This window comes from Salmo trutta, chromosome 31, assembly GCF_901001165.1.
Source record: "Salmo trutta chromosome 31, fSalTru1.1, whole genome shotgun sequence".
Classification (NCBI taxonomy): domain Eukaryota; kingdom Metazoa; phylum Chordata; class Actinopteri; order Salmoniformes; family Salmonidae; genus Salmo; species Salmo trutta.
Window position 1 is genome coordinate 10683656 of NC_042987.1, and position 27278 is coordinate 10710933.

General features: G+C 42.3%; 1 protein-coding gene across 5 annotated transcripts; it reads left to right on the top strand.

The window, feature by feature from the left end:
* LOC115169499 (DDB1- and CUL4-associated factor 8) lies at nt 1-26377 on the top strand. Of its 5 annotated transcripts, none has more exons than XM_029725173.1 (14): nt 1-253; nt 2823-2887; nt 13238-13327; nt 13518-14155; nt 14325-14465; nt 15101-15195; nt 15363-15473; nt 15599-15729; nt 15856-15963; nt 16242-16372; nt 16543-16662; nt 17518-17634; nt 17732-17867; nt 26337-26377. In XM_029725173.1, the coding sequence occupies exons 2-13, from the start codon at nt 2857-2859 to the stop codon at nt 17837-17839; spliced, it is 1821 nt and encodes a 606-aa protein (XP_029581033.1). In that variant the 5' UTR covers nt 1-253; nt 2823-2856; the 3' UTR covers nt 17840-17867; nt 26337-26377. The 5 variants fall into 5 exon arrangements, with proteins under 5 accessions (XP_029581033.1, XP_029581034.1, XP_029581036.1 ...); XM_029725174.1 differs by lacking the exon at nt 26337-26377 and adding an exon at nt 1321-1330 and having other exon boundaries at nt 17732-19797; XM_029725176.1 differs by lacking the exon at nt 26337-26377 and adding an exon at nt 1321-1330 and having other exon boundaries at nt 2842-2887; nt 17732-19797.
* Nucleotides 26378-27278: the final 901 nt, after the last annotated feature.

Sequence of the window (27278 nt, forward strand, 5' to 3'; positions counted from 1 at the left end):
AAGTCCTTCGCCGGAATTGGAATTATGAAAAAAAAAAAAAAAAGAACAAGCTGAACGTCAAAACATAAACAGAGCAAACACGCGTCGTCTTTAATTTGCCTGTCTCTTTATGCAAACATTCCTCATGTCGTGTGTTTTTCCAAGATTTTCTATCCAATATGCTATAGCTAGCTAAGTAATAGCTTGAAGACAATACATCTGCACCGAAGATTAGGACTAAACGACGTACGCCTCGTTGGGCCTACGACTAGAGGTAACATTAGCTAGCTAGCATGTTTACATGTAACTACCGTGAAATTGGTCAAAGTCCTGAACAACATTTAACTAAATGTAACAAAATGTGTAGATTAGCGTTTCAAATCAACCAACAGAATACTTCGTGCACGATAGCTAGCTATCTCTGGTTAATTTTAAGTAACACGGTGGCCTGTCAACTGTTTTGTTAAATGTCAGTGTTGCTGCAGCAAGTAGCTAAGATTAGTTTGACAGTTACTGTTAGTTAGCTTACTCCGTCTGATTAATCAGGCTGTATTAAATACATAATTAATTGGTATCTATGTACAGCCTGAAACTAATGACTGCAACATCGTGTAAATAAATGTTCCTTACAAGCCAGAATGATTTATACAATTGCATTTAACGTACTCTACCGGTTGTCCGTGGTGTTAGTCCTTCAGATGGGAGATATTTTTTTCAACAAAATATCGACAGGAAAGTAATAACTTTTTAGAGCACCAGTACTGAAGTTGACATTTGTATCACCTGGCACATGCGCAAAACCATCTAAACGATTGTTGACTAAAAGGCAGCGTTCAGTACATTTAAAACGTAATCGAACGTTCAACGATGCAGTTGAAAAACGGGGAGGTGTTGGGTTGTAGATTCAAGATGCACCGCTACCCTTTTAAAACGTCACTCATTGCTTCAAGCCACAGCCTGTCAGTTCAAGAACTACAATAACGTTTTGGGAAAACGTGCCATTCAGTACAAACCGTTCAGCAACGTAGCAAACGTTCATGCGAACTCAACGCACCCTTGTTAGTGTGCATGCATTGCGTGCATGTACTTAAATCTTGTACACGTTAGTGATGGGGTGAAACAATACATACAGTTACATATCGGGATATTGTTTTTCGAGGATGTATCGTCTTGACAATATTGCAATATTATTTTGCTCAAGTTGGCTGTACCTGCACCAACCATCATCATAGCCTTTTCTCCATCTTCTTTTTAAATAGGGAGCCAATTTGTTTTAAGCACTTTTCTTTCATTGACTGACCAAAACTTGTTTTCTCATGGCTCTTTCTTGTCCCTCTGCAGCAGACATAAGGTGAGCAATGTGTTTGAAACAACTAATTGCAATAAAAATCACATTGAGTCGCTATACATATATAATCATGAGAATCGCAATACATATAGTATTGTGATTAAATCATATCGTGAGGTCCCTGGAGATTACCAGCCCTAGTGCACGTGCCTTTGGTCATGAGCAAGCATGTGCACATGATGCATACATACTAACTGAAGTCAGCAGGTATTTACATGGTTTTGTGCATGTGATAGAAATGGGTAAACAATACTTTCTTGCGGATATATTGTGTCAAATTTTGAGCAGCTGAAGGGCAAACCGCACAGATAACCGGTAGAGTACATTCAAACGTAATTGTATTCAACATTCTGACTTGTAAGGAACATTTACACGATTTTGCAGTCAGTTCCAGGCTGTATATACCAATTAATTGTGTATTACAGCCTAGCTTACTCCTAGTGGACTAAACCACTCCATGGTGAGGGAAGTTTCTAATGAAACACCAATAAAATGGAGCAGACCAGGCTTTGTGGAATCTAGCTCAGACTACAACGATTCGCCTCAGATCAATACTTCAAAACATTTAAATTATGAACCGCTAACCTTGTACCTATGTTTGTCCTCTGTAGTTGCGTGCCTTTGCAAATGTGCAGGTGCTAATTTAATCTCAAATAGGAAACAATGGGCCATTTTCATTCATGTTTATTGAAAAAGTATGGATTTCATCTGACACAGACTACAAAGGACAAACATAGGTACAAGGTTAGCGTTAAACCGTGATCTTGGGCGAATCAATGTTGTCTGAGCTAGATTACACACAGCCTGGTCTCTGCTCTAGTCCGTTGGTGAATTTCATCAGAAACTTCCTTCACCGTGGAGTGGCGTTAAATCAGCTAGCTTACTCCAAGTTACTGGCTGCAAAGTCAGATACACATGAAACTAACTGCCAGTCTATAGGTAAGTACACACTTGATTTCATTAAAGGAAAACTCCACCCTAAATCTATCTTTTGGTATTTGTTTAATTAGTCCATTGTTGATATAGTCCCAAAATGTTTTGCATGTCAGCAATCAAGTCTTCAAGATAAATAACTTTCAAAGTACGGAAATACAGCCGGTATAATGCGTTTTGCTGTCTGTATTTTGAAACGCAAATATATCTTAACTAGATTGCTGATATGCAAAACATTTTCGGACTATATCAACAATGGACTAATGAAACAAATACCAAAATAGTTTTGGGGTGGAATTTTCCTTTAAGGCCTAGTTGCTGATGTGTTTAGCTAGCTAGTTTGCAAGATTTCAATCATATGATTAATTTGTTTATTAGTCACCTTAGCTAGCTGACTAAACTGGCTAGCTGTCTTTAGTGATGTCTTGCTGTATTGCTATAACTTAGGGGGTCATGTCAGTTGTTTGGACATATTGCAATTATTGACAATCAACATAATTAGGTGTCTTCAAAAGCAGCCAGCAATGTAATTCACTTGACCCTGTCTCTCTGTTCATTCCAGGCTCTCCTTCTGTCCACAGGAAGAAAGAAACAGGATGGCAGATGGTAAATCCAGTGTGCTTAACGGTGAGGGATCACACAGGCCTCACTGTTGCATAGTTTTCCATAAGCGCTGGCTGTCGGCTAAACAGCCGATAAGAGTAATTGTCAGTCGGCTACTTTTTCCACTTTATTAACTAGGCTTCATTTCATAAAATTGTTTCAATTCGCCAGTCAGAAAAGTATTTATATCCTTCTTCCGCTAGAATAAACTATATACATATTTTACCGATCTATCGATAGGACAGGCGCCTGTCAGTCACAAAGCGAGCGACGACAGGGAAACACTGCTGGTTTGTCAGTCTGCTGTCTGTCCCGCCTCTCGGTACCAGTGTTATTTTCGTACGCTGTGGTTGGCTGTAGTCAAACGTATTTTCACAGAGGGAGAGCATGAGTCTCCTGTGAGTGAATTTACACGTCCCATGTAATGTAAGTGGTAACGATGAGTTGAAATCCACATAATTATTGTTTTGTGGCAGGTTCATATAGCCTTCCACTGAGTCGGGGCGCATAGGCTATTTACTGTGCTTTGATTGATGACCAAACAGCTTGTGTTGACTCGTTTATAAAAAGTGTCGAGCTGACTGAATAAAGTCAATCTCTTAAATCATACAATGTATTCATGTCCATGGTATCACATCAGGACAAGTAAACCAAAGATCTTGTTTGTATTTTCCTAGGATTCGAAGCGCATGTCGAGACTTGCCAGTGACCTCTAAAGTGACTCGTCAGTGTAGCCTAGTTATGGGTTGAGTTGTTCGCAAACGAATGGCTTTTAAAAATAAAAATGTTTAGGTCAACAGAACAAACCCGAATTGCATCAGTGAGAAGGCCGTTCATTTGGCTCCTTAATTTGCATACCGGTAGGCTACTACTGCTTTTTGGCAATTATCTGCAGATAAGTTATGAAAAAATGTGATGAAGATGTTGAATCCTCACTGCAGGAACCATAGGTAGTGGAGAGACAGTCTCATTCAGTGTTTTTCATTAGCGCCGGCCGTCGGTTAATCAGCCTCTTACAGACTCATTTTCAGCCGGCTACTTTTTCCACTTGATATTAACAAGGGAACTTTTCATATAAAAGTTTAAATTTGCTAGTCCGTCGAGCCCTCTCCTCCTAGAATGAATGATACGCATCTTCTAGCGATATATTGATAGGTTTTTGAACGTCCCTTGTAATGTCAGTGGTATCAATGAGTCGAAATCCACTTAGACTAATTATTGTTCTCTGTCGCATTCATTTATTTTCTTTCGCTTGTTTCACATAGCCAGCCTCGCGGAGTTGTGGTGCACAGCCTAGTTACTGTGCTTTGATTGACAACTGAAGAGCAAGTGTTGACTAGTTTATAAAAAGTGTTGAACTGACTGAAAGTTGATCTCCTATATCCCTTTGCCATTCATAAATCATGCAAGGTGGTTATATGTCCATGCTAACCCATCGGGACAAGCAAACCAAAATATTAACTTTCCTAAGATTTCGGTGCTTGCCAGACAGTGACGCTAAAGTGAGGCCAAGGCTTTTTGGTGATTATCTGCAGATAAATTATGAAAACATTCGATGAAGATGGCTAATCATCACTGCAGGATCAATAGGTACTGGAGAGCCTCATTCAGGTTCAAATATAATAATTAGGATGCTCACGGAATCCAACAATATTCAAAAATGCATTGACCTTAGTAGTGCATCAACTAAATCTTTTGAAAAATAATTACTTTGCCCAAGTTCATTATAAGACTTGAAAAGAATGCATCAGTAATTCGTATTTCCTGCAACTTCCTGAAGAGGCAATGAGAATGCCCCTGTCTATGTGTGTGCAGTAAGCGTGTCTACCACTTTTTGTAGCCGTTAGTGTTGATGATAATGAAAACAGTCTTCTGGTAGATGAAAAGGCTTTCCCAAAATCCCTCTGTTAAATGTTAGCTACAAAGTAACCTTTGCTTACCTGTCAGAATGATATGATTATTTTAATCAACCCAGTGGGTATTTGTTTAGCAAACTCGACTATCACATGTGCTCTACAAAAACATAGCTAAACAACAGCCTCTTGCTAGATGTGCACTTGAATTAAAGGGTAACTACACCCAAAAATCTAAATTCCTCAAAAGTCTCCTGATGTGGTTTATTTGTACTATTTTATACATTGTAGAATAATAGTGAAGACATCAAAACTATGAAATGACACATGGAATTATGTAGTAACCAAAAAAGTGTTAATCAAAATATATTTTAGATTCTTCAAAGTAGCCACCATTTGCCTTGATGACAGCTTTGTACACATGGCATTTTCTCAACCAGCTTCATGAGGTAGTCACCTGGAATGCTTTTCCAACAGTTTTGGAGGAGCTCCCACATATGCTGAGCTGCTTTTCCTTCACTCCGCAGTACAACTCATCCCAAACCATCTCAATTGGGTTGAGGTCGGGTGATTGTGGAGGCCAGGTCATCTGATGCAGCACTCCATCACCCTCCTTCTTGGTCAAATAGCCCTTACACAGAACCCAAACCATCTGTGCGCAAGCACAATCGTGCATACATTTATTTTGGCCCCCCACACCAAACGCGATCACGACACGCAGGTTAAAATATCAAAACAAACTCTGAACCAATTACATTAATTTGGGGACAGGTCAAAAAGAAATTAAACATGTATGGCAATTTAGCTAACTAGCTTGCACATGCTAGCTAATTTGTCCTATTTAGCTAGCTTGCTGTTGCTAGCTAATTTGTCCTGGGATATAAACATTGAGTTGTTATTTTCCCTGAAATGCACAAGGTCCTCTACTCAGACAATTAATCCACACATAAAACGGTCAACCCAATCATTTCTAGTCATCTCTCCTCCTTCCAGGCTTTTTCATCTTTGAACTTATATGGTGATTGGCATCTAAACTTTCATAGTATTACCGCGACGACCGGCAAAACAGTTCGGCTTTCAATCACCAACGTGGGTATAACCAATGAGGAGATGGCACGTGGCACAATAATTGAATAACATGGATTTCTACATTTACTTTGCAACGCTCGCGCACGCAACGTGTCCGGTCTCGTCAGCATGTTACACAGCCTGGAGGTTTGTTTTGGGTCATTGTCCTGTTGAAAAACAAATGATAGTCCCACTAAACGCAAACCAGATGGGATGGTGTATCGCTGCAGAATGCTGTGGTAGCCATGCTGGTTAAGTGGGCCTTGAATTCTAAATAAATCACTGACAGTGTCACCAGCAAAGCACCCCCACAACATCACACCTCCTCCATGCTTCATGGTGGGAACCACACGTGGAGATCAATCGTTCACCTATTCTGCGTCTCATAAAGACATGGTGGTTGGAACCAAAAATCTCAAATTTGGACTCATCAGACCAAAGGACAGATTTCCACCGGTCTAATGTCCATTGCTCGTGTTTCTTGGCCCAAGCAAGTCTAATCTTATTGGTGTCCTTTTAGTAGTGGTTTCTTTGCAGCAATTTGACCATGAAGGCCTAATTCACGCAGTCTCCTCTGAACAGTTGACGTTGAGATGTCTGTTACTTGAACTCTGTGAAGCATTTGTTTTGGCTGCAATCTGAGGTGCAGTTTCATCATAGCACTTGATGGTTTTTGAGACTGCACATGAAGGCGGTCAATGCATTTGAGATGGTCAATGCATTTGTTGCATTGTTGTATCGTCAATTTCTCAGACAAAACGTCTTGATGGCCTTGACCAGTTCATCTTTGCTTGTCGGCTTGGCAGAGTTACGGATGAATGTTTTCAGTTGATGCCAAACAAGTTCAATCGGGTTTAAATCAGGAGACCTATATGTAGAGATTAAACAAAATATTTGTTGATATACTGTAGGCCTACCGAAGGTGTTGTCTGTTATTTATTTTTATTTAACCTTTATTTTACGACATAAAGGTCTACTTACTCTGCTGGCGTCTTGACCCATTTTATGCCCTCATTTGCAATGCAAACCCGGGCCGGCAGTGTGTTTTGGGTCATTGTCTGCATTTGGAGAAGAAAAAAAGACATTTAGCCTAACAGCCAACATTAGGTACAATAATAGAAATATACATGTAAATGGGCCTAAACGTAACAAAATATCGCTATAATCCTACCTTGAAAGAAACTATGTGGTCCCAGAAACACCTCTCTGACATAGGGTCCAGTATATCTCTTGATGATTTCTTCCTCAAAGAAATCTCGAGCCATGATACCTGAAAAAGGAGGCAAGAGTGAATTATTGTGGAACACATAACAGTCCGTGAGGTGTAGGCTACAATATTTGATGTACCTTTTGCTTTGTAAATAGCCAAACTTACCATCAAAAATCAAATATGGGCCTGGTCCCTGGTGACAAATTGCCCCCCAGACATGGAGTTTGAGCAGATGCATGGGACTCAGCTTGCTTGAGCTTCCTTTTTTTCTGTAGCAATTTTGAGCAAATTGCTCAAGGGCCATGGTTGATTCGTCCGTGAAGATGACGTCATTGAATGTCTAAAATCCAACAAAAATAAAATCCAATTCCACATTTGTGGAGTACCACATTAAACCGATGGTTGAGAATCTCCCATCTTATGTGAAAGACACTAGTCACATGATCTCATTGATAGAGGGCTTAGGAAGGATACCAGGGGGGCACCCTGCTGGCCACTTTTGATGTGGAGAGCTTGTACACTAACATCCCACACACTGGAGGCTTGCAGGCGCTACAACACTTCCTTCAGCAGAGAGACTCTACCCTTGCTACATCCAATGATTGCATCTTACAACTTACTGAACTGGTATTATCCCATAACTACTTTGTCTTTGAGTCAGACTTTTTCCTTCAAATTCGGGGTGTAGCCATGTGCTCCCCTTTTTCCCCCAACTATGCAAACCTGTATGTGGGACAATTTGAAGAAGCATTCCTTTTTAAAACAGAGACACGCCCCTTACTTTCTAAAATACTTCTATGGAAGAGATGGATAGATGGATGTCTTTGTGCTCTGGGAAGGAAGTCAGCAGGAACTAAATGAATTCCAAACTCTACTAAACGAGAGCTCTGAATACCTCAAATTCACCATGCAGACTGATGAGAGAAAAATAAACTACCTGGACTTATGGATTATCAAAGAGAATGATGCCTTACACACAGACTTATACACAAAGCCCACAGATCGCAATACCTTGCTATGTGAGGATAGTATGCATCCCCTTCCCCTCAAGAATGGTCTACCATATAGCCAGTTATGCAGGGTTGAACGGATCTGTGGCCACCAGTCAGATTTTGACAACAATGCTAAAAAAATTCAGAAATTCAAAATGAGAGGCTACAAGGACAAAACTGAAAGCAATCCTGAAAAAGCACTGGCATATTCTGCAATCAGACAAAAAAATCTCACACCTCTTCAAGGAACCCCCAATGGTGGTCTATAAGCGTGGTCGCAATATTGGAGATAGTTTGGTGAGCTCTGACATGCCCTGACATGCCCCCTGAGCCCACCCAGACACTCTTGACAACTATCCCAAATGGGAACTACAAATGTGGCTCATGCGCACAGTGCAATAGCACTATCAATCAATTAAATGTATTTATAAAGCCCTTCTTACATCAGCTGATGTCACAAAGTGCTGTACAGAAACCCAGCCTAAAACCCCAAACAGCAAGCAATGCAGGTGTAGAAGCACGGTGGCTAGGAAAAACTCCCTAGGAAGGCCAGAAGCTAGGAAGAAACCTAGAGAGGAGCCAGGCTATGAGTGGTGGCCAGTCCTCTTCTGGCTGTGCCGGGTGGAGATTATAACAGAACGTGGCCAAGATGTTCAAATGTTCATAGACGACCAGCAGGGTCAAATAATAATAATCACAGTGGTTGTAGAGGGTGCAACAGGTCAGCACCTCAGGAGTAAATGTCAGTTGGCTTTTCATAGCCAATCATTCAGAGTATCTCTACCACTCCTGCTGTCTCTAGAGAGGTGAAAACAGCAGGTCTGAGACAGGCAGCACGTCCGGTGAACAGGTCAGGGTTCCATAGCCACAGGCAGAACAGTTGAAACTGGAGCAGCAGCAGGGCCAGGTGGACTGGGGACAGCAAGGAGTCATCAGGCCAGGTAGTCCTGAGGCATGGTCCTAGGGCTCAGGTCCTCCGAGAGGGAGAGAAAGAAAGAGGGAGAGAGAAAAATAATTAGAGAGAGCATACTTAAATTAACACAGGACACCAGATAAGACGGGAGAAATGCTCCAGATATAACAGACTGACCTGACCCTAGCCCCCCCGACACAAACTATTGCAGCATAAATACTAGAGGCTGAGACAGGAGGGGTCGGGAGACACTGGCCCCGTCCGACGATACCCCCGGACAGGGCCAAACAGACAGGATATGTCTTTCTTCAGACACCCACATACAGGTCGAAAGATTACTGTTAGGGGTATCATCTCATGCAAGACCAAGGGAGTAATCTATCTCATCACCTGTTCATGTGGAAAAGCCTATGTAGGACAAACAAAAAGACAATTAAAACAACACATAGCTGAACACCGCAGCTCAATCAGGTGTAAGAACATTGACTATCCAGTAGCAGCTCACTTTGTTGAAGCTAACCATCCCATCTCCTCCCTCAAATACACAGGCATTGAGCATGTTGCTCTATCAAGGAGAGGAGGTAACATCGAGATCCTACTACTACAAAGGGAGGCTTACTGGATATCCAATCTAAAAACATTGACCCCTAGTGGTCTGAATATTGACTTTGATCTCAGGCCCTTATGAACACATTTTTTCTTAAGTGTTATAAATGTAAAAAAAATGTTTTACAGTTTATTAGCGTACACCTAATATGTTCCCCCTGTTGATGATGCTCATTATATATATATATTGTTGAACCAAAAGATTACATGTAGCAAAAATGAAATACGAAATTATGTGAAATTGAATGAAACAATGTTGTTGATGCTAATATGATGCATAATATTCTATTATGTTTCTATATAACAATAGCATAATATTTAATATGCCATATACTATTTTTTAACAGTTTCACAAATTTGAATTAACTTAATCATTATGACACACTGTCATTGGTTACACTAATTAATCTGTGGTTCTACATAACCTGGTTCAAGTATTCATGATGCCAAAATGTTGGTAAATACCCATTAAATTGCTGGGAGATTACACATGGAGTGTGCGACTTTCTTTTGATAGTTATTGAATGTTTTTTTACCTTTATTTAACTAGGCAAGTCAGTTAAGAACAAATTCTTATTTTCAATGGCAGCCTAGGAACAGTGGGTTAACTGCCTTGTTCAGTGACAGAACGACAGGTTTGTACCTTGTCAGCTCGGGGATTCGAACTTGCAACCTTTCGGTTACCAGCCACTAGGCTACACTGCCGCCCCAAATGTCTCGCCAGGCCATGCCTAGGCCTGCAGGACGCGAAGTTCTTTGTCAGATTAATCATTGGGTCGAAACTACACAACATTATGGCTATTAGAAGGGCTATATTATGGCCTTTATAAATATTATTTTGGCCTTTATTCAGATTACAATTGCTCACTTTTTAAAAAAATGAAATAATCTCCAAAATATCATATATGTATGTGTGTATATATATATATATATATATATATATGTATATATGTGTGTGTGTGTGTGTGTGTGTATATGTGCCTTCCAGCTGTGGACGTCTATTTCAGCACCGTTTCGCTGCTCTGAGACAAGCGTGTTTACTATGATTACCTAATAAACAAATGCAGGTGGCTTATGTCTTCAAAATGCTTTCAATGCTTTATTATCCAAATATAAAAGCATATACTGTACAGTACTGTATTTCTTCAACATCTTTATGCTTTCTTCAATCAAATAATGATAAAAATACTCTTTCAAAATGCAGATGTTAATTTTAGTTATGGATCCATAACAAATTACTATGTGAAGAAATATCACTGATTTACAGAAATATTGGAACAAAGTTGTCTAATGAAGGCAAACAATTTAGAATCCTCCAATCCTCTTATGCTGTAGCCTACTCCCGACCGTCACGTTGTACAGTGCCATATTTTCCATTCCATCCTAACGGAAACCTTGAGGGTTTCGTTTTTCTCTAAATAGAAACACCATAATATGAATCAAATTTATTAAGCCAAATTTATTAAAATGAATCCCATGTACTATGTTATTACAAAAAGGTTTTAAATTCTCTAGTAATGCCAATATGGGAGAGTATGAAATGCTTCTTAAAGATGCTCTCTGCTGGTCAAACTAGCACTAACTTGCATTAACATAAAAAATGGCTGACAATTAAATAACGTGCCATAGAGTGCTGCAGCAGCCTGCAAGGTGTGCTGCAGTATGACACAACTTTTAAAGGAGGAACCACTGTATAGCTCACTACTGACCATTCCCCACGTTCTCTGTTAGGAATATTTTTCCAGTATTCGCTTTAGAGCGTGTTAGAGTTTCGGCGGGAAACCTCTGTGTAGACAAAGCACATTCCTCTGTGAAATTTGGAGAGGGATGTTCTCTCTCCTTGATTTACAACAGGGCGTGAGGTGTCGACCCACCACCCCCACCTCCCTCCTCCACTTTTCTGTGGGTGAGAGAGGGTCTGGTTACTGTCTGATCTGACCCTTTCAAATCCTCACAGGACAGTCATGACAGTATTTAGTAATTTCGCTGTGTACTAGAGACCACCAAAATAGAGCTCTTTTAGCAAAAATATGTAGAACCCTGTAGTTTTTTTATTTGGCTGGCTAGTCTAGGCCTACTGATTTGAGTAAAATGTTGACAATGGAGTAGTCAACTGCTGCTTTCTGTGTAGCAAAGCCCATGTTTAACACCTGCCTCTTTCTTCAACCCTACCTGTAGGTCTATTCATGGGTGCCTGCCTTTGTATAAAAGTGGGGGTGCACAAACCATTTTCCCGCAATTCTATATTGTTTCTCAACATGGAATCCATGTTTAGTTGACAGAACATAGCTGACAGCAGGAATGTCCACCAGAGCTGTTGACAAATAATTTAATGTTAATTTCTCTACCATAAACTGCCTCCAACGTCATTTTAGAGAATTTGGCAATACGTCCAACCGGCCTAACAACCGCAGACCATTTGTAAACACGCCAGTACAGGACCTCCAACACTGGCTTCTTTACCTGCGGGATCGTCTGAGACCAGCCACACAGACAGCTGATGAAACTGAGGAGTATTTCTGTCTGTAATAAAGCCCTTTTGTGGGGAAAAACTAATTCTGATTGGCTGGGCCTAGCTCCCCAGTAGGTGGGCCTATTCCCACCCAGGCACACCCATGGCTGCGTCCCTGCCCAGTCATGTGAAATCCATAGATTAGGGCCTAATTCATTAATTTCAATTGACTGATTTCCTTATATGAACTGTAACTCAGTAAAATCGTTGAAATTGTTGCATGTTGCGTTTATACTTTTTGTTCGGTATAGGCCTAGTTGTTTTGGATAACATCTAACACACTGAATTCATAAATGTTCAGTCATTTTTATTGCAAATTACTCAATACCACAACTAATTTTACCAAATTTGGAGGTAAAGTTAAAGTATTCAATAGCTGTGTTTCGGATGGAATCAAGGCATTATAATGTACCAGAGGCTACCAAAATAAAGCTCATTCTGCAGTTTATTGTGGGGGCATGCCCCCCGGACCCCTGAGCCAGAATATGAGAGCAGAGGAATTGTTGGAAATCCAACTCATCGCTCATGGAGTGGTCTTTGCGCACCGATCCGGCTCTCAATGTCCTTTCCCGCTTCCCAAAAGATAGCTCAGCGCTCACAGGAAAGAAAAATGCTGCTCCAAATTAGCTCCATTCATTTTTATTTTTTTTGCTTGAGAAGATAATTTAACAAACACTCCATCTACTTTCGTGACTATGTACCGTTTGGTTTTGAAGTAGGCAATCGTAAGAAGCGTCAACATTTCAACATGTCGTAGGCTAATAAACAAGGACCTACCTGATGAGATGCGGCCCCTGTGTTAAGAAAACAAATAGCTTTTTCTCTAATCTATTGATTATCAGATACTTCAGTTGTAACTGGCTCTGTTGCGATTCCATCTTACAGTTGATAGACAACTTTGAAACTGCTAAACTATTTCTTTAAAATAAATACAACAGAATAGGCCTAATTAAAAGAACAGTGATGAAGGAAATGAAAAATGCTGTGCAGAGCATGCCCAGAGCTCGTGGCTGAGCAGTACCGGAGCGAAAGAAAAGGCAGACGCTCCCCCGCTCCACTCAATTCACTTCCTCTGGCCAAAGCCCGGAATTCCCTTTCTGGCTACTTTTTCTATTTGGCTGGCTACTCCATGTTCTGCTTTTAGCCGACTGGAAATACAAACTCCACCAGAACCTGCTATGTAAAACTAATGTGGGCATCTCTGTATGTTTGTTTTTCAGATGGGTCCGAGGAGCCAGATCCAGGAGAAGACCAGCGAGGGGAGGGAGATGCTTCCGCAGCCACAGAGGGACACTCTGGATCTCAAGCAGGTAGTAGAAGAGGACTATAGCAAATAGCTGTCATAGTTCAACATCTATCCACGACACAGGACACCATGACTTTGACATAATACACTTAATATTTGTCTTACAATGGATGAGTTTCCTCAACACCTCTTGACAGTAACTGTTTTTACTCAATGTGTGACAACTTGCTCTCTTGTCCAAATGCTTCCCTTAGCTCCCAGAGAGGCAGGAGAAGAGGCTAAGGACAAGCCAATGCCAGATGCTAAGGTTGCAAGGGTGCCTGGAGAGGAGGAGGAGGAGGAGGAGGACACAGACAGCATGGACGGCAGTGGCCTCTACTCCCTGACCGAGGAAGGGGAGCGAGAGAGCGAGGGAGGTAGAAGAGAGAGAGTGAATGAGAGAGATGCAGGAAAGCGGGCCGCCAGAAAGAGGAACCGCCCGAGTGGTGGCACCGCCCACCACTCCTCCAGCTCTGACGAGGATGACGAGGAAGAGGAGGAAGATCAAGAGGAGGAAGAGGACGAGCAGGCCATGGACGCGTGGTTGGGGGCGGAGCTGCGTGACCTCAGCGGGCCATCATGGCGGGCGGTGCCCTCCCTGAAGTCGAGGGAGATTGGCCGGGACTCGCACCAGTTTGTGAGGCGTGTGTGTGGTGCACGAGGCTTGGTCCAGAGGCTGGAGCTCCAGGGGCGCCTGGAGAGACACACTGGCTGTGTGAACACCCTGCACTTCAACCCCTCAGGCACACGCCTGGCCTCCGGCAGCGATGACCTGCGGGTGGTAGTGTGGGACTGGGCACGTCGCCGTGCTGAGCTCGAGTTTGACAGCGGGCATAAGAGCAACGTCTTTCAGGTTAGGGGAGAGGACAATCAGGATAGGATGGGATTGTAGAAAAGGGCAACATTTCTGGTGTTGTTGACAGACAACCATTTAACAAGCCATTGTAAAATGAGAAAGGTAAGCTATAAATGTGGTAGGGGACTTTTGAGAGATGTTGAAATGTACCTTTCTTCCTCCCCAGGCAAAGTTCCTGCCACACAGTGGAGACTCCACCCTGGCCATGTGTGCCCGGGACGGTCAGATCAGAGTGGCTGAGCTCTCTGCCACTCAGCGCTGCAAGAACACCAAGAGAGTGGCTCAGCATAAAGGGGCAGCACACAAGGTATGGAGACCATGTGTATACCTCAGGAGTGTGGTTGTATTCGTGATAATGAGTTTCAACATTTGTCCAAGAAGCCAGACTTCGGTTTGCGGCTCAAATGAAACCCTATTCTCCATATATTACATAACTTTCGACCAGAACCCTACAAGGAGTGTATAAAACATTACTAAGAACACCTTTCTAATATAGAGTTGCGGCAGCGTATAAAACCCAGCAGCGTTGCAGTTCTTGACACAAACCGGTGCGCCTGGCACCTACTACCATACCCCGTTCAAAGACACATCTTTTGTCTTCCCATTCATCCTCTAAAGGGCACACATACACAATCAATTGTTTCAAGGCTTAAAAAATCCTTCTTTAACCTGTCTCCTCCCTTCAACTATACTGATTGAAGTGGATTTAACAAGTGACATCAATAAGGGATCATAGCTTTCACCTGGATTCACCTGGTCAGTCTATGTCATGGAAAGAGCAGGTATTCTTAATGTTTTGTACATTCAGTGTATGTCAGCTTTGGTCAAAAGTAGGGCGCTGTGGGGAACTGGTTGTCATTTGAGATGCAGTAGTTCTAAGTCTTTTTAAGCTGAGACCTGAGATGATTTATGTGTGTTGTGTTTGTTCTGTCTGTGTGTCAGCTGGCCCTGGAGCCAGACTCTCCCTGCTCCTTCCTGTCGGCTGGGGAGGACGCCATAGTGTTTGCCATCGACCTGCGCCTCGACCGGCCTGCCAAGTGAGTGATAACGCCTTACTGCAAGATCACCTGGACATTACTGTACTAAGGCCATTCGTTTTCCATCACCATGTGACCAGACCAGGAATAACTCCAGGCCCAATGTATAACATAACAGCCGTTTAACCCTTTACCCACTTTGTTTTACTCTTTTCCTTTTCTCTCAGTAAACTGGTGGTGGTGAAGGAGGGGGATAAGAAAGTGGGGTTGTACACCATATTTGTGAACCCTGTCAACACACACCACTTTGCTGTGGGTGGGAGAGATCAGTATGTTCGGTGAGACTCAAATCCCTTTTATAGGTGTATCGTAAAGCAGAGGAAGTGCAAAGTGCATTCTCTTGGATTCTGCACATTCTTACCATGTTCTCTCTCTTATCTCTCCTCAACTTCAACCTTTTTAGGATCTATGACCAGAGGAAGATTAATGAGAATGAAAATAATGGCGTACTGAAGAAGTTCTGTCCATCTCACCTGGTATCCAGCGAGTCCAAAACTAACATTACCTGCTTAGTGTACAGTCATGATGGCACAGGTAAAACACATGACTCAAACACATTTTTATTCACAAGTCTGAGGTCCTCTGGCTCTTGCTGTTATGACTGTCCTCATGTCTGTTCTCCCCATCAGTGACCATGTCTCTCTCGATCTGTCTGTTCAGAGCTCCTGACTAGTTACAACGATGAGGATATCTACTTGTTTGACTCCAGCCACAGTGACGGTGCGGACTACCGCAGGAGATACAAGGGCCATCGCAACAACGCTACAGGTACTGGGGGAAAAAAGGGGAAGGAATGATTATGAACTAGTCAATTATAAGTAAAGAAAACAGCAACACATACACCGGATAGGTGCAGTTAAATTTGTTATTTTTACATGTCAGCCATTGTAGTACGGTGCCCCTGGAGCAAATTAGGTCTAAATGCCTTGCTCTAGGGCACATTGATAGATCTTTCACCTTGTCGGCTCGGGTATTCGCACCAGCGACCTTTTGCTTACTGGCCCAACGCTCTAACTGCTGGACCTCTCTATTTCTCCATTTCACAGTGAAAGGGGTGAACTTCTATGGCCCTAGCAGTGAGTTTGTGATCAGTGGCAGTGACTGTGGACACATCTACCTGTGGGACAAGGTCTCCGCTCGCATTGTCCAGTTCATGGAGGGAGACCGAGGAGGAGTGGTGAGAGAGGGAAGGAGGGATGGTGGGTGGGAAGCTGTCTGATGATAAAAAGGGCCTCGGTGCTTGAAGAAGCTGACGAGCGCAAGCAATACTCTCAAACTGTACAGTATCAGCTTCACTCATTCATCTCAATCTGTCACGTCACGCTTTGTCTCATCCTCTGTTCCCAGGTCAACTGCCTGGAGCCCCACCCTCACCTCCCAGGTCTGGCCACCAGTGGTCTGGACCATGATGTTAAACTGTGGTCCCCCACTGCCGAGAATCTCACAGGGCTCAAGGGCCTCAAAGACGTACGGTTCATACCATTTTATCCACACAAACCACAACATATCACCAATATCCCAAACATTAACACAACGTATAGGCTTGATGGCGCCAAAGAACATGGCTGACGTTTTACACTCTCCCAACCAATTGTGCTATTTTTTTATATATTTGTTTTCGTTTTGTGTAACTTATTTTTTAACTTATTGTGTACATAATGTTGCTGCTACCGTCTCTTATGACCGAAAAATAACTTCTGGACATCAGAACAGAGATTACTCACCGCGGACTGGAAGAAACTGTTTCCTTTAACGAGTCCGACGAGAAGGATATCCTGCTTTCACTGGGAACTGTCAGAGACTCCAGTCACCCAAGTCATTGACTGTTTTCTCTACTACCGCACGGCAAGCGATACCGGAGCACCAAGTCTAGGACCAAAAGGCTCCTCAACAGCTTCTACCCCCAAGCCATAAGACTGCTGAACAATTAATAAAATCGCCACCGTACAATTTACATTGACCCCCCCCCTTTTGTACACTGCTGCTTCTCGCTGTTTGTTATCTATGCGTAGTTACTTCGCCCCCACCTTCATGTACAGATTACCTCAACTAGTCAGTGTGCAAGGGGGTACAGACTCGGTACTGGTGCCCCCTGTATATAGCCTCGTTATTCTTATTGTGTTACTTTTTTATTACTTTTTACTTTATTTGATAAATAATTTCTTAACTCTTTTTGAACTGCACTGTTGGTTAAGGGCTTGCAAGTAAGCATTTCACGGTAAAGACTACAGTTGTTGTATTCGGCGCGTGTGACAAAGTTTGATTTGAATACTGCATACCAAAGCTGTGAGTTTTGATGTGACTGTTGTTGTGGTTGCTCAGGTGATGAAGAAGAACAAGCGTGAGCGTGATGAGGACAGTGTTCGCCATGGAGACCAGTATGACACACAGCTCCTGTGGTTCCTCATGAGGCACATGAGAAACAGACGGCCCCAGAGGGTAAGTGTAACACACCACAACCCACCCTCCATGTATAATCTCTATTCCAGTAATCAAATCAGTACACCCCGCTCTCTCCCTCCCTTTTCTTTTCCAGACACGTCGCGAGGGTGCAGAGGGAGACACTGATGAATCGTGGAGCTCTCCAGATTCCTCTGATGAAGAGGACGGAGGGCCAGACCACGTCCAGTGCATGTCCTCTTGAGACATGCGAGAGTACACACACACACACACTCTTTATTGCCCTAGAATTTATCCACATAGGCAGGCACTATCGACACACAACAGTAAAGGTATTCTCACACACACACACACACAGGCAGACATAAGTACATACACACAGCTGAGGGTTAGGGAGGGTGACTAGTATAAACCAAGACACAAAATCTAATTTCTTATCCGACAGGGAGTGAATTGTAGACAGTTTTGTTCATACAACCTGCTGATGCAAATAGTCTCAACCCTGATTTTGTTCTGTATTAGAGGGAGGCTGATGAATGCTCACATCCCTAGACAACCACTTGGACTCGTACACCCATACATGTGCTCTGCCAAGCCCCTAAGAACATAACCACTTCAACAACACACACGTTTCACAATCTGCTGAACATCAGAGCACACATTTACCCCACTCTCCTTAACAACCTCTCTCCCTCATACTTTTCTGTTGGTGATGGCAGAAATGGAGGGATGGGAAATACACCTTCTAACCTCTGATCATCCCCCCAAATGTGATTCACTCCATAGATTTGAAACCCGAGCCCCTTAAACTTTTTACACCCTCTTCTTCTCGAAGTTAGCTTCAGAACATCAGCCCATGGCCAATCAGTTTAGCCTCCAGATGGCTTATACCAGGTGACTTCTTCCCTTCCACTCTGCTGTGTTGCTTTTCGTCTCCCTCAGCCCAACCCCCTCCCACGCTACTGAGTGCACTTTAATCAGGGATATATGGTGTGAGTTTCTTAGACAAAGTGTGTGTTTGGCGGCCAACCATGCAATGTTATGAAACATTGGCTACATTGGCCCCCGGAACAACCTCAGTGACGTCAAGGTGTACTCTCTTCCTCTGAGAGTACATTTGACTCTAGTTGTTTAGTTTGGGATTTGCACTTAGGAGGAATGTCTGAAACAGAGCTCCGGCTGGAGCAAGGAGAAAGAAAGATTCCCTCTGCTTCCACCAACTTAACCTCCCCATCCTTCTCCTTTACACTCCTCCTGGACGAGCACCCTGACTTCAGCCCCTCCCTCCCTAAGCCATCCTCTCTTCCGTTGAGAGTACATTTCGCTGAGACGGTGAGCTGGAGGGCTACTGAGGACCACCTGGATGGTCTCATTGCATAATGCATACAGTATATACATCCAAAAGGTTTCTTACTTTTCTGTTTGAGGAACCCTGATGATGAGGCCCTAAGCCTCGGGTCCTGCTACCTACATCCACGGCTCATGCCAGCCGTCAGCCTCTGCCAGATATCAGACTCCATAAAGAAGGAACGAGGTTTGATCAGGCTCTGGAGATCAGATGTAGAGACTGCTGTTTGGCTCTCTTTTTGACCTGTGTGGGCTTTCAGAAGCCATTCTCTATATCTGGGCCCATCTTCCCATTCAGGCCTCTGGGTCTGTGTTATAGCATTCAGGCCAGGGGGACAGAAGAAGGGAGGATTGATCTGCTTGCCATTTTTTTTGTTTTTGTGGCAGCGATAAAGTCCAGCTTTTTTCTCATTTTGTATGAGAATTATAGAAGTTAGATCAATTGATATGTACATATATTAAAACTGTAAAGAAATCATCTTTAGCAAATTATGTTTGACTTAAGAAATAATTTGTCAAAATATTTGATTGGTATTGATGCAGAGGTTTATATTATATATGAGGACAAAGTACTTTTAAACTGAAGAGACAAAGATGACGTAATTTGTTTTTTCTTCTTTTGTAAATTACCTCCCCAATTGTTACATTAGCCTATATCGGCAGGATTCAGTTGAACAGTGAATTGAGTTTGGTTCATTTTCAATTTTCACCCTTCAAGATCTTGATCTATTTTTCTTTGTTCTTGAATGCATCTTTTAGGCTTTTGATCAATGATTATTCCACTGCTGCCTAATATTGTGTTCTACTGGTGCAGTTGGAAACATGTACGATTTGTGCAATAAACAGAAGACAGTGTCCCTTGTGTTATTTTGACATTGGTTGTTTCAGGCATCAGAGGGGTATTCCAGAACGCCAGATTAGTGAGTTAGCGAGATCTGTCAAACCAGAATTTGAGCAAACTCAGAATTTCCTGTTTCCAGAAAGAGAGTTTGACGTATAGCCTGATCAGAAACCATTGCAACAAATGCTCTGTAGCAGACCTGCTACCTACTAGGTTAACTTGATCTTAGCCTGGCCTGGTGAATAAAGACGGGGCTCTCGGCCAATCAGATTCTTGTCCGTCACTATGGACTGTCCATTTGCGGAAAATCCAAATGACATCGGAGCCTGCATTGTCCCCAATGCATTACAAAAGGAATTAATTATTGGACCTGAAATAGAGCCGGTATTGTTCGCCGTGCATTACAAAGGGAATTCATTATTGGACCTCGAGTAGATCCTTTTAGATCAGTGGCTCTCAACCAGGGATGCTAGGACCCCTGGGTGTTCCTGAAAAGACTCACAATACTATAGGTTGGGAACCACTGCTTTAGATCATTCAGACGGTTTTCTTTAGGAACGTTATATTTTTTCTGCAGAATCAATCATATCTGGCCAACATACAGTGAGGGGAAAAAAGTATTTGATCCCCTGCTGATTTTGTACGTTTGCCACCTGACAAAGAAATTATCAGTCTATAATTTTAATGGTAGGTTTATTTGAACAGTGAGAGACAGAATAACAACAAAGAAATCCAGAAAAACGCATGTCAAAAATGTTATAAATTGATTAGCATTTTAATGAGGGAAATAAGTATTTGACCCCCTCTCAATCAGAAAGATTTCTGGCTCCCAGGTGTCTTTTATACAGGTAACGAGCTGAGATTAGGAGCACACTCCTAAAGGGAGTGCTCCTAATCTCAGTTTGTTACCTGTATAAAAGACACCTGTCTACAGAAGCAATCAATCAGATTCCAAACTCTCCACCATGGCCAAGACCAAAGAGCTCTCCAAGGATGTCAGGGACAAGATTGTAGACCTACACAAGGCTGGAATGGGCTACAAGACCATCGCCAAGCAGCTTGGTGAGAAGGTGACAACAGTTGGTGCAATTATTCGCAAATGGAAGAAACACAAAAGAACTGTCAATATCCCTCGGCCTGGGGCTCCATGCAAGATCTCACCTCGTGGAGTTGCAATGATCATGAGAACGGTGAGGAATCAGCCCAGAACTACACGGGAGGATCTTGTCAATGATTTCAAGGCAGCTGGGACCATAATCACCAAGAAAACAATTGGTAACACACTACGCTGTGAAGGACTGAAATCCTGCAGCGCACGCAAGGTCCCCCTGCTCAAGAAAGCACATATAGATGCCCGTCTGAAGTTTGCCAATGAACATCTGAATGATTCAGAGGACAACTGGGTGAAAGTGTTGTGGTCAGATGAGACCAAAATGGAGCTCTTTGGCATCAACTCAACTCGCCGTGTTTGGAGGAGGAGGAATGCTCTCTATGACCCCAAGAACACCATCCCCACCGTCAAACATGGAGGTGGAAACATTATGCTTTGGGGGTGTTTTTCTGCTAAGGGGACAGGACAACTTCACCGCATCAAAGGGACGATAGACGGGGCCATGTACCGTCAAATCTTGGGTGAGAACCTCCTTCCCTCAGCCAGGGCATTGAAAATGGGTCGTGGATGGGAATTCCAGCATGACAATGACCCAAAACACATGGCCAAGCAACAAAGGAATGGCTCAAGAAGAAGCACATTAAGGTCCTGGAGTGGCCGAGCCAGTCTCCAGACCTTAATCCCATAGAAAATCTGTGGAGGGAGCCACCAAGTATTAAGTCATGTTTTGGTGAGGGGTCAAATACTTATTTCCCTCTGCAAATCAATTTATAACGTTTTTAACATGCGTTTTTCTGGATTTTTTTGTTGTTATTCTGTCTCACTGTTCAAATAAACCTACCATTAAAATTATAGACTGATCATTTCTTTGTCAGTGGGCAAACGTACAAAATCAGCAGGGGATCAAATACTTTTTTCCCCTCACTGTACTCAACCCGTAGCACTGTAACCCAAAGCAGTTTTGCTTTGACTGCAACGCAAACTGTATTGCTTAGCGATTAAATATAATTTTTTTAAATTGCCACTGGAAGTTTCCTGTACAATGTGGGCAATGCAGAACGATTTGGCAAGGCAACTATGTAGAGCCGTAAGAAGTCTGCCTCGCATTGAAGAGATGTTTCAATGTCTTTGTTGCATTCCCTGGCCATCAGAATTGCAGGCACAGTAGGCTCTGGTCAGTTGACTGCCAGTGATGCTTTGCTAATCTCAAATTGATAAGACTAGACGACATGATAAATAGCCTAATTTATCTCGCAGATTCCAAGCGTCATTGGTTCTATAGATGGGACACATCCTCATTCAAAGACCCTTTGGACCAGATGAGGGAGATTACGTGAATAGAAAGTATTTTCAGAGCATAAACAGGTAGCTATTGAATACTGTAGCCTACATCTTCACCAAACCAAGTCATTTTCAGAAACAGTCAACTCAATGATCTTCCTTACTTTTTTTGTCAGATCTGCGACTCCCATGGGGTTACAACTGAACATAGTACACATTGTTTCCCGTGTTGTCATGAAAATTATTATTCATCCTACATAGGCTATGGAATGGGCATACCATTGCAACTGTGACAGGCTACTTTAATTTACACACCATATTTATCCAGAGCCTTGACATGTAATATCACCAGTGTTGAAATAAAACTTCTCTATAAATTGAAAGCTTTATTACTAATCAGCCATGTGTGTAAGCTAGGCCTATTAGATATTAAGTTTGTGATACTTCACTTACACACTTCCTCTGTAATTTTCTGCCCAGGCTCCCTCTGGCTTTTGCGGCATGGGATGAATTACTTTTTTTGGTAAATATGTGAAAATATTTGTTGTATGTTACAATTGTTTCTTGTTCTGGGCTATGCCTTTGGTCAAAAGTTTTGTCTAAAATGTACTAGAATAGAAGTCTTCAGCCACCAGAGATGCAAAACATTTTTTTATTACAACTAATTTAAAAACAAGAGAGATTCACCAACAAATCATTACATTTCACATGGTTGTACAGGGGCTTTTGTATAAACTTGTCTGAGGTCTGGGGACAGAACAAAAATGTATATCCCAGGTGGTCTGTGTGTCCTTTAGCCATCTTCTGTTATTTATTGAGCGGACGAGGAGTTTGCTAATGCACAAAATGATCTAGCTACTAGGCTAGAGACTACCCACATAATAGCTCAAGCATACAACTCCACACACACTATTGAAAGCCACTTGCTCTCTTTTTTTATCGGCAAGATAAAGACATGAATAAAGACAAGAATTCAACAATCAAATGTATTTTATAAAGCCCTTTTTACATCAGCAGTCAGTGGTTGCGGGTTCACCTGCCTCATGCCTCTTATTTTAAGGTGCTGCTACAGGTCACCAAGAGAAATGTATTTTCTTGGTGACCTAAACATTGACTGGTTATCATCTAGATGTCCTCTCAAGAGGAAGCTTCTTAATATGACTAATACCTGTAACATAACCCAGGTTATCACTCAACCAACTAGAGTTTATACCATAGTGTCGGATCTGTGACGCATCCACTTGTATTGATCGTATCTTCACCGATGATGCAGAGCTTTGCTCCGAAGCAATATCAGCTCCCATTGGCTGTAGCAGTGACCCTAACATTGTGGCAATAACAAGGAAAGCCAAAGTTCCAAAGGCAGGGCCTAAAGTTATCTGTAAGAGATCATACAAAATATTTTCTCAGGACTCTTTTGTTGAAGATGTAAAAACATTTATGTTGGTCTGATGTGTGTAAGGAGGAGAATCCAGTTGCAGCACTTGGAGTGTTTGTACAATTATTCTAGCCAATTGTTGACAAACATGCACCTGTTATGAAACTAACTGTGAGAACTGTTAGCTCTCCCCTGGATCGATGATGAATTGAAAATGTGTGTGGTTCAAAGAAGTGATGCAAAGGAGGTGGCCAACAAGTCAGGTTGCTCAGCTGATTGGTTGACACATTGTAAATTGAGACATTTTGTGACTAAACTTAACAAAAAGAGAATAAATTATATTACCAAAACAAGATAAATGGCATAAAAAACAAGGAGAAAGACTAGAATATCTTAAATGATATTATGGGTAGAAAACCCAATTCATCTCCATCGTTCATTGAACATTTTTAACAAAACCTTTTGATAGGGCCAACCATTTCAATGACTATTTCACCGGTAAAGTAGACAAACTGAGAAGTAAAATGACAACATTGAACAGTGAACCATCATATTTGTGTATTGACGATCTAATAATGAAAGAGAAGGATTGCCGTTTTGAATTTGGTCAAGATTGTGTGGAAGAGGTGGAAAAACAGTTGTTATCCATCAATAATGATAAGCCACCAGGTATATACACCCTAGACAGGAAACAATTGAGAATGGTAGCAGACTGTAATTGCCACTCCTATTTGCCGTGTCTTTAACCAATGCCTAAAGGAGTGTGTGTCCACAGGTGTGGAAGGAAGCTGAACTAATTCCACTACCTAAAAATAGTAAAGCACCCTTTGCTGGCTTTAACAGCCGCCTGTTTGCTGCCTGTTCTTAGTAAACTGATGAGAGAATTGTGTTTGAACAAATACAATGCTATTTTTTTTTAAACAAGTTAACTACTGACTTTCAGAATCTATATAGGGAAAGGCACTCAACTTGTACTGCACTCAATCAGATGACTGATGATTGGCTAAAATAAATTTAAATACGATGATAGTTGGAGCTGTATTGTTAGATTTCAGTGTAGCCTTTGATGCTATTGATCATCATTTGTCATTGAAAAACTCACTTGAATTGGCATTACATCACCTCACATGGTTGCGGTGTTACTTAACCAATAGAACTCAAGAGTATTCTTCAATGGAAGCTTCTCAAACATCAGATATGTACAGTGCGGTATCCCTCAGTGCAGCTACTCTATTTTTACAAATGATTTGCCACTTGTCTTATGAGAACCTAAAATGATTATGTATGCTGCTGATTGCACACACTACACATCAGTACCTACAGCCAGTGAGCTCACAGACTCTTCGCAAGGAGTTACAGTCAGTGTCAGAATGGGTAATTAACAATAAACTGGTCTTAAATACATCTAAAACCACTTTGGATAGACAGCATCGTGGTGGTCAATATTGACAAAGTTGTTGAGAAGATATTCTGCGTTTTTGACACAAAGATCAAATGTACTATTTGTTCAAGCTTTGATCTTGTCGAGTATTGATTACTGTCCGGTAACATGGTCAGGTGCAGCAAAGAAAAACCTAGCAAAGCTGCAGCTGGCTCAAAGCAAAGCAGCTCACCTTGCCCTTAACTGCACAAACAGAACTAACATCAACAACATGCATGATAGTCTTTCATGGTTGAAGGTTTAGGAGAAATGTACTACTTCTCTTCTAGTCTTTTTAAAAACCATTCCTAACCACTTGTATAATCTATTTGCATACACTTAAAACAGACACCGTGCATTCAGAAAGTATTCAGACCCCTTGACTTTCTCCACATTTTGTTATGTTAGACTTACTCTAAAATGGCTTAAATAGTTTTTTCCCCCTGCTCAATCTACACAATACCCCATAATGACAAAGTAAAACCAAGTTAAGAAATGTTTGAACATTTATTAAATATAAAAAATGGAAATATCACATTTACATAAGTATTCAGACCCTTTACTCAGTACTTTGTTGAAGCACCTTTGGCTGTGATACAGCCTCAAATCTTCTTGGGTATGACGCTACAAGCTTGGCACACCTGTATTTGAGATTTGAGATGCTCGATCTGGTTCAAATCTGGACTCTGGCTGGGCCACTTAAGGACATTCAGAGACTTGTCCCAAAGCCACTCCTGCGTTGGTAGACTGGGACAAATCCATTGTCTCTCCCTCCATGCATGTAACCTTGGCATCATCCTGGACTCCACCCTCTCATTTGACCACCACATAAGACACATTGTCAAATCCTCATTCTTCCACCTCCGCAACATTGCCAAAGTCAGGTCCTCCCTCTTCCGTCCTGCTGCTTAAACCCTCATGCATTCATCTCCTCCCGTCTTGACTACTATAACTCAGTACTCTCCGACATCAACTCAAGCTTCCTCCATAAGCTCCAAATGGTTAAAAACTCTGCAGCCCGACTCTTCACCCACACCAAGTCCTGGCAGCACATCACCCCTGTCCTTCGTTCATCTCCCAACACATTGATTACAAGATCCTCCTGACCTACAAAGCCTTTCACCACCTCCCCCCACCTCTCAGACCTTCTCCCCCACCAACCCACACTCCATTCCGCCACAGCAGGCCACCTTATCATCCCCAGGTCGAAGCTCCAGAGCTTCGCCGACAGGGCCTTCTCCAGGGGTGCTCCTAGGCTCTGGAACTCCCTCCAGCCATCCGTGACTCTGAGCATCACTATCTTTCAGTCCCTCCTGAAACCCCACCTCTTTGACACGGCCTACTCTTAAGCCCCCCCCCCCCCCACACACACACACACACACACACACACACACACACACACACACACACACACACACACACACACACACACACACACACACACACACACACACACACACACACACACACACACACACACACACACGGATTACAAAAAGAAAACCAGCCCTGTCGAGGACATCAACCATCAACGTCTTGCTCCCAGACAAATTAAACAACTTCTTTGTTCGCTTTGAGGACAATACAGTGCCACTGACACGGCCCGCTACCAAAGCCTGTTTCCTCTCCTTCACCGTGGCCAACGTGAGTAAAACATTTAAACGTGTTAACCCTCGCAAGGCTGCCGGCCCAAACGGCATCCCTAGAGCATGCGTCCTCAGAGCATGCGCAGACCAGCTGGCTGGTATGTTTATGGACATATGGAAAAGATCATCAAGGACAACAACCACCTGAGCTACTGCCTGTTCACCCCGCTACCATCCAGAAGGTGAGGTCAGTACAGGTGCATCAAAGCTGGGACCGAGAGACTGAAAAACATCTTCTATCTCAAGGCCATCAGACTGTTAAACAGCCATCACTAACAGAGAGAGGCTGCTGCCAACATACAGACTCAAATCTCTTGACAATTTAATAAATGTAATACATGGATTTAATAAAGATATCACCAGTCACTTTAAATAACATCACTTTATTAATGTCTACATATCCTACATTACTCATCTTATATGTATATACTGTATTCTATACTGCATCTTGCCTATGCCGCATGGCCATCGCTCATCCATATATGTATATGTACATATTCTTATTCATCCCTTTACATTTGTGTGTATTAGGTAGTTGTTGTGAATTTGTTCGATTACTTGTTAGATATTACTGCACTGTCGGAACTAGAAGCACAAGCATTTCACTACACTCACATTAACATCTGCTAACCATGTGTATGTGACCAATAAAATGTGAT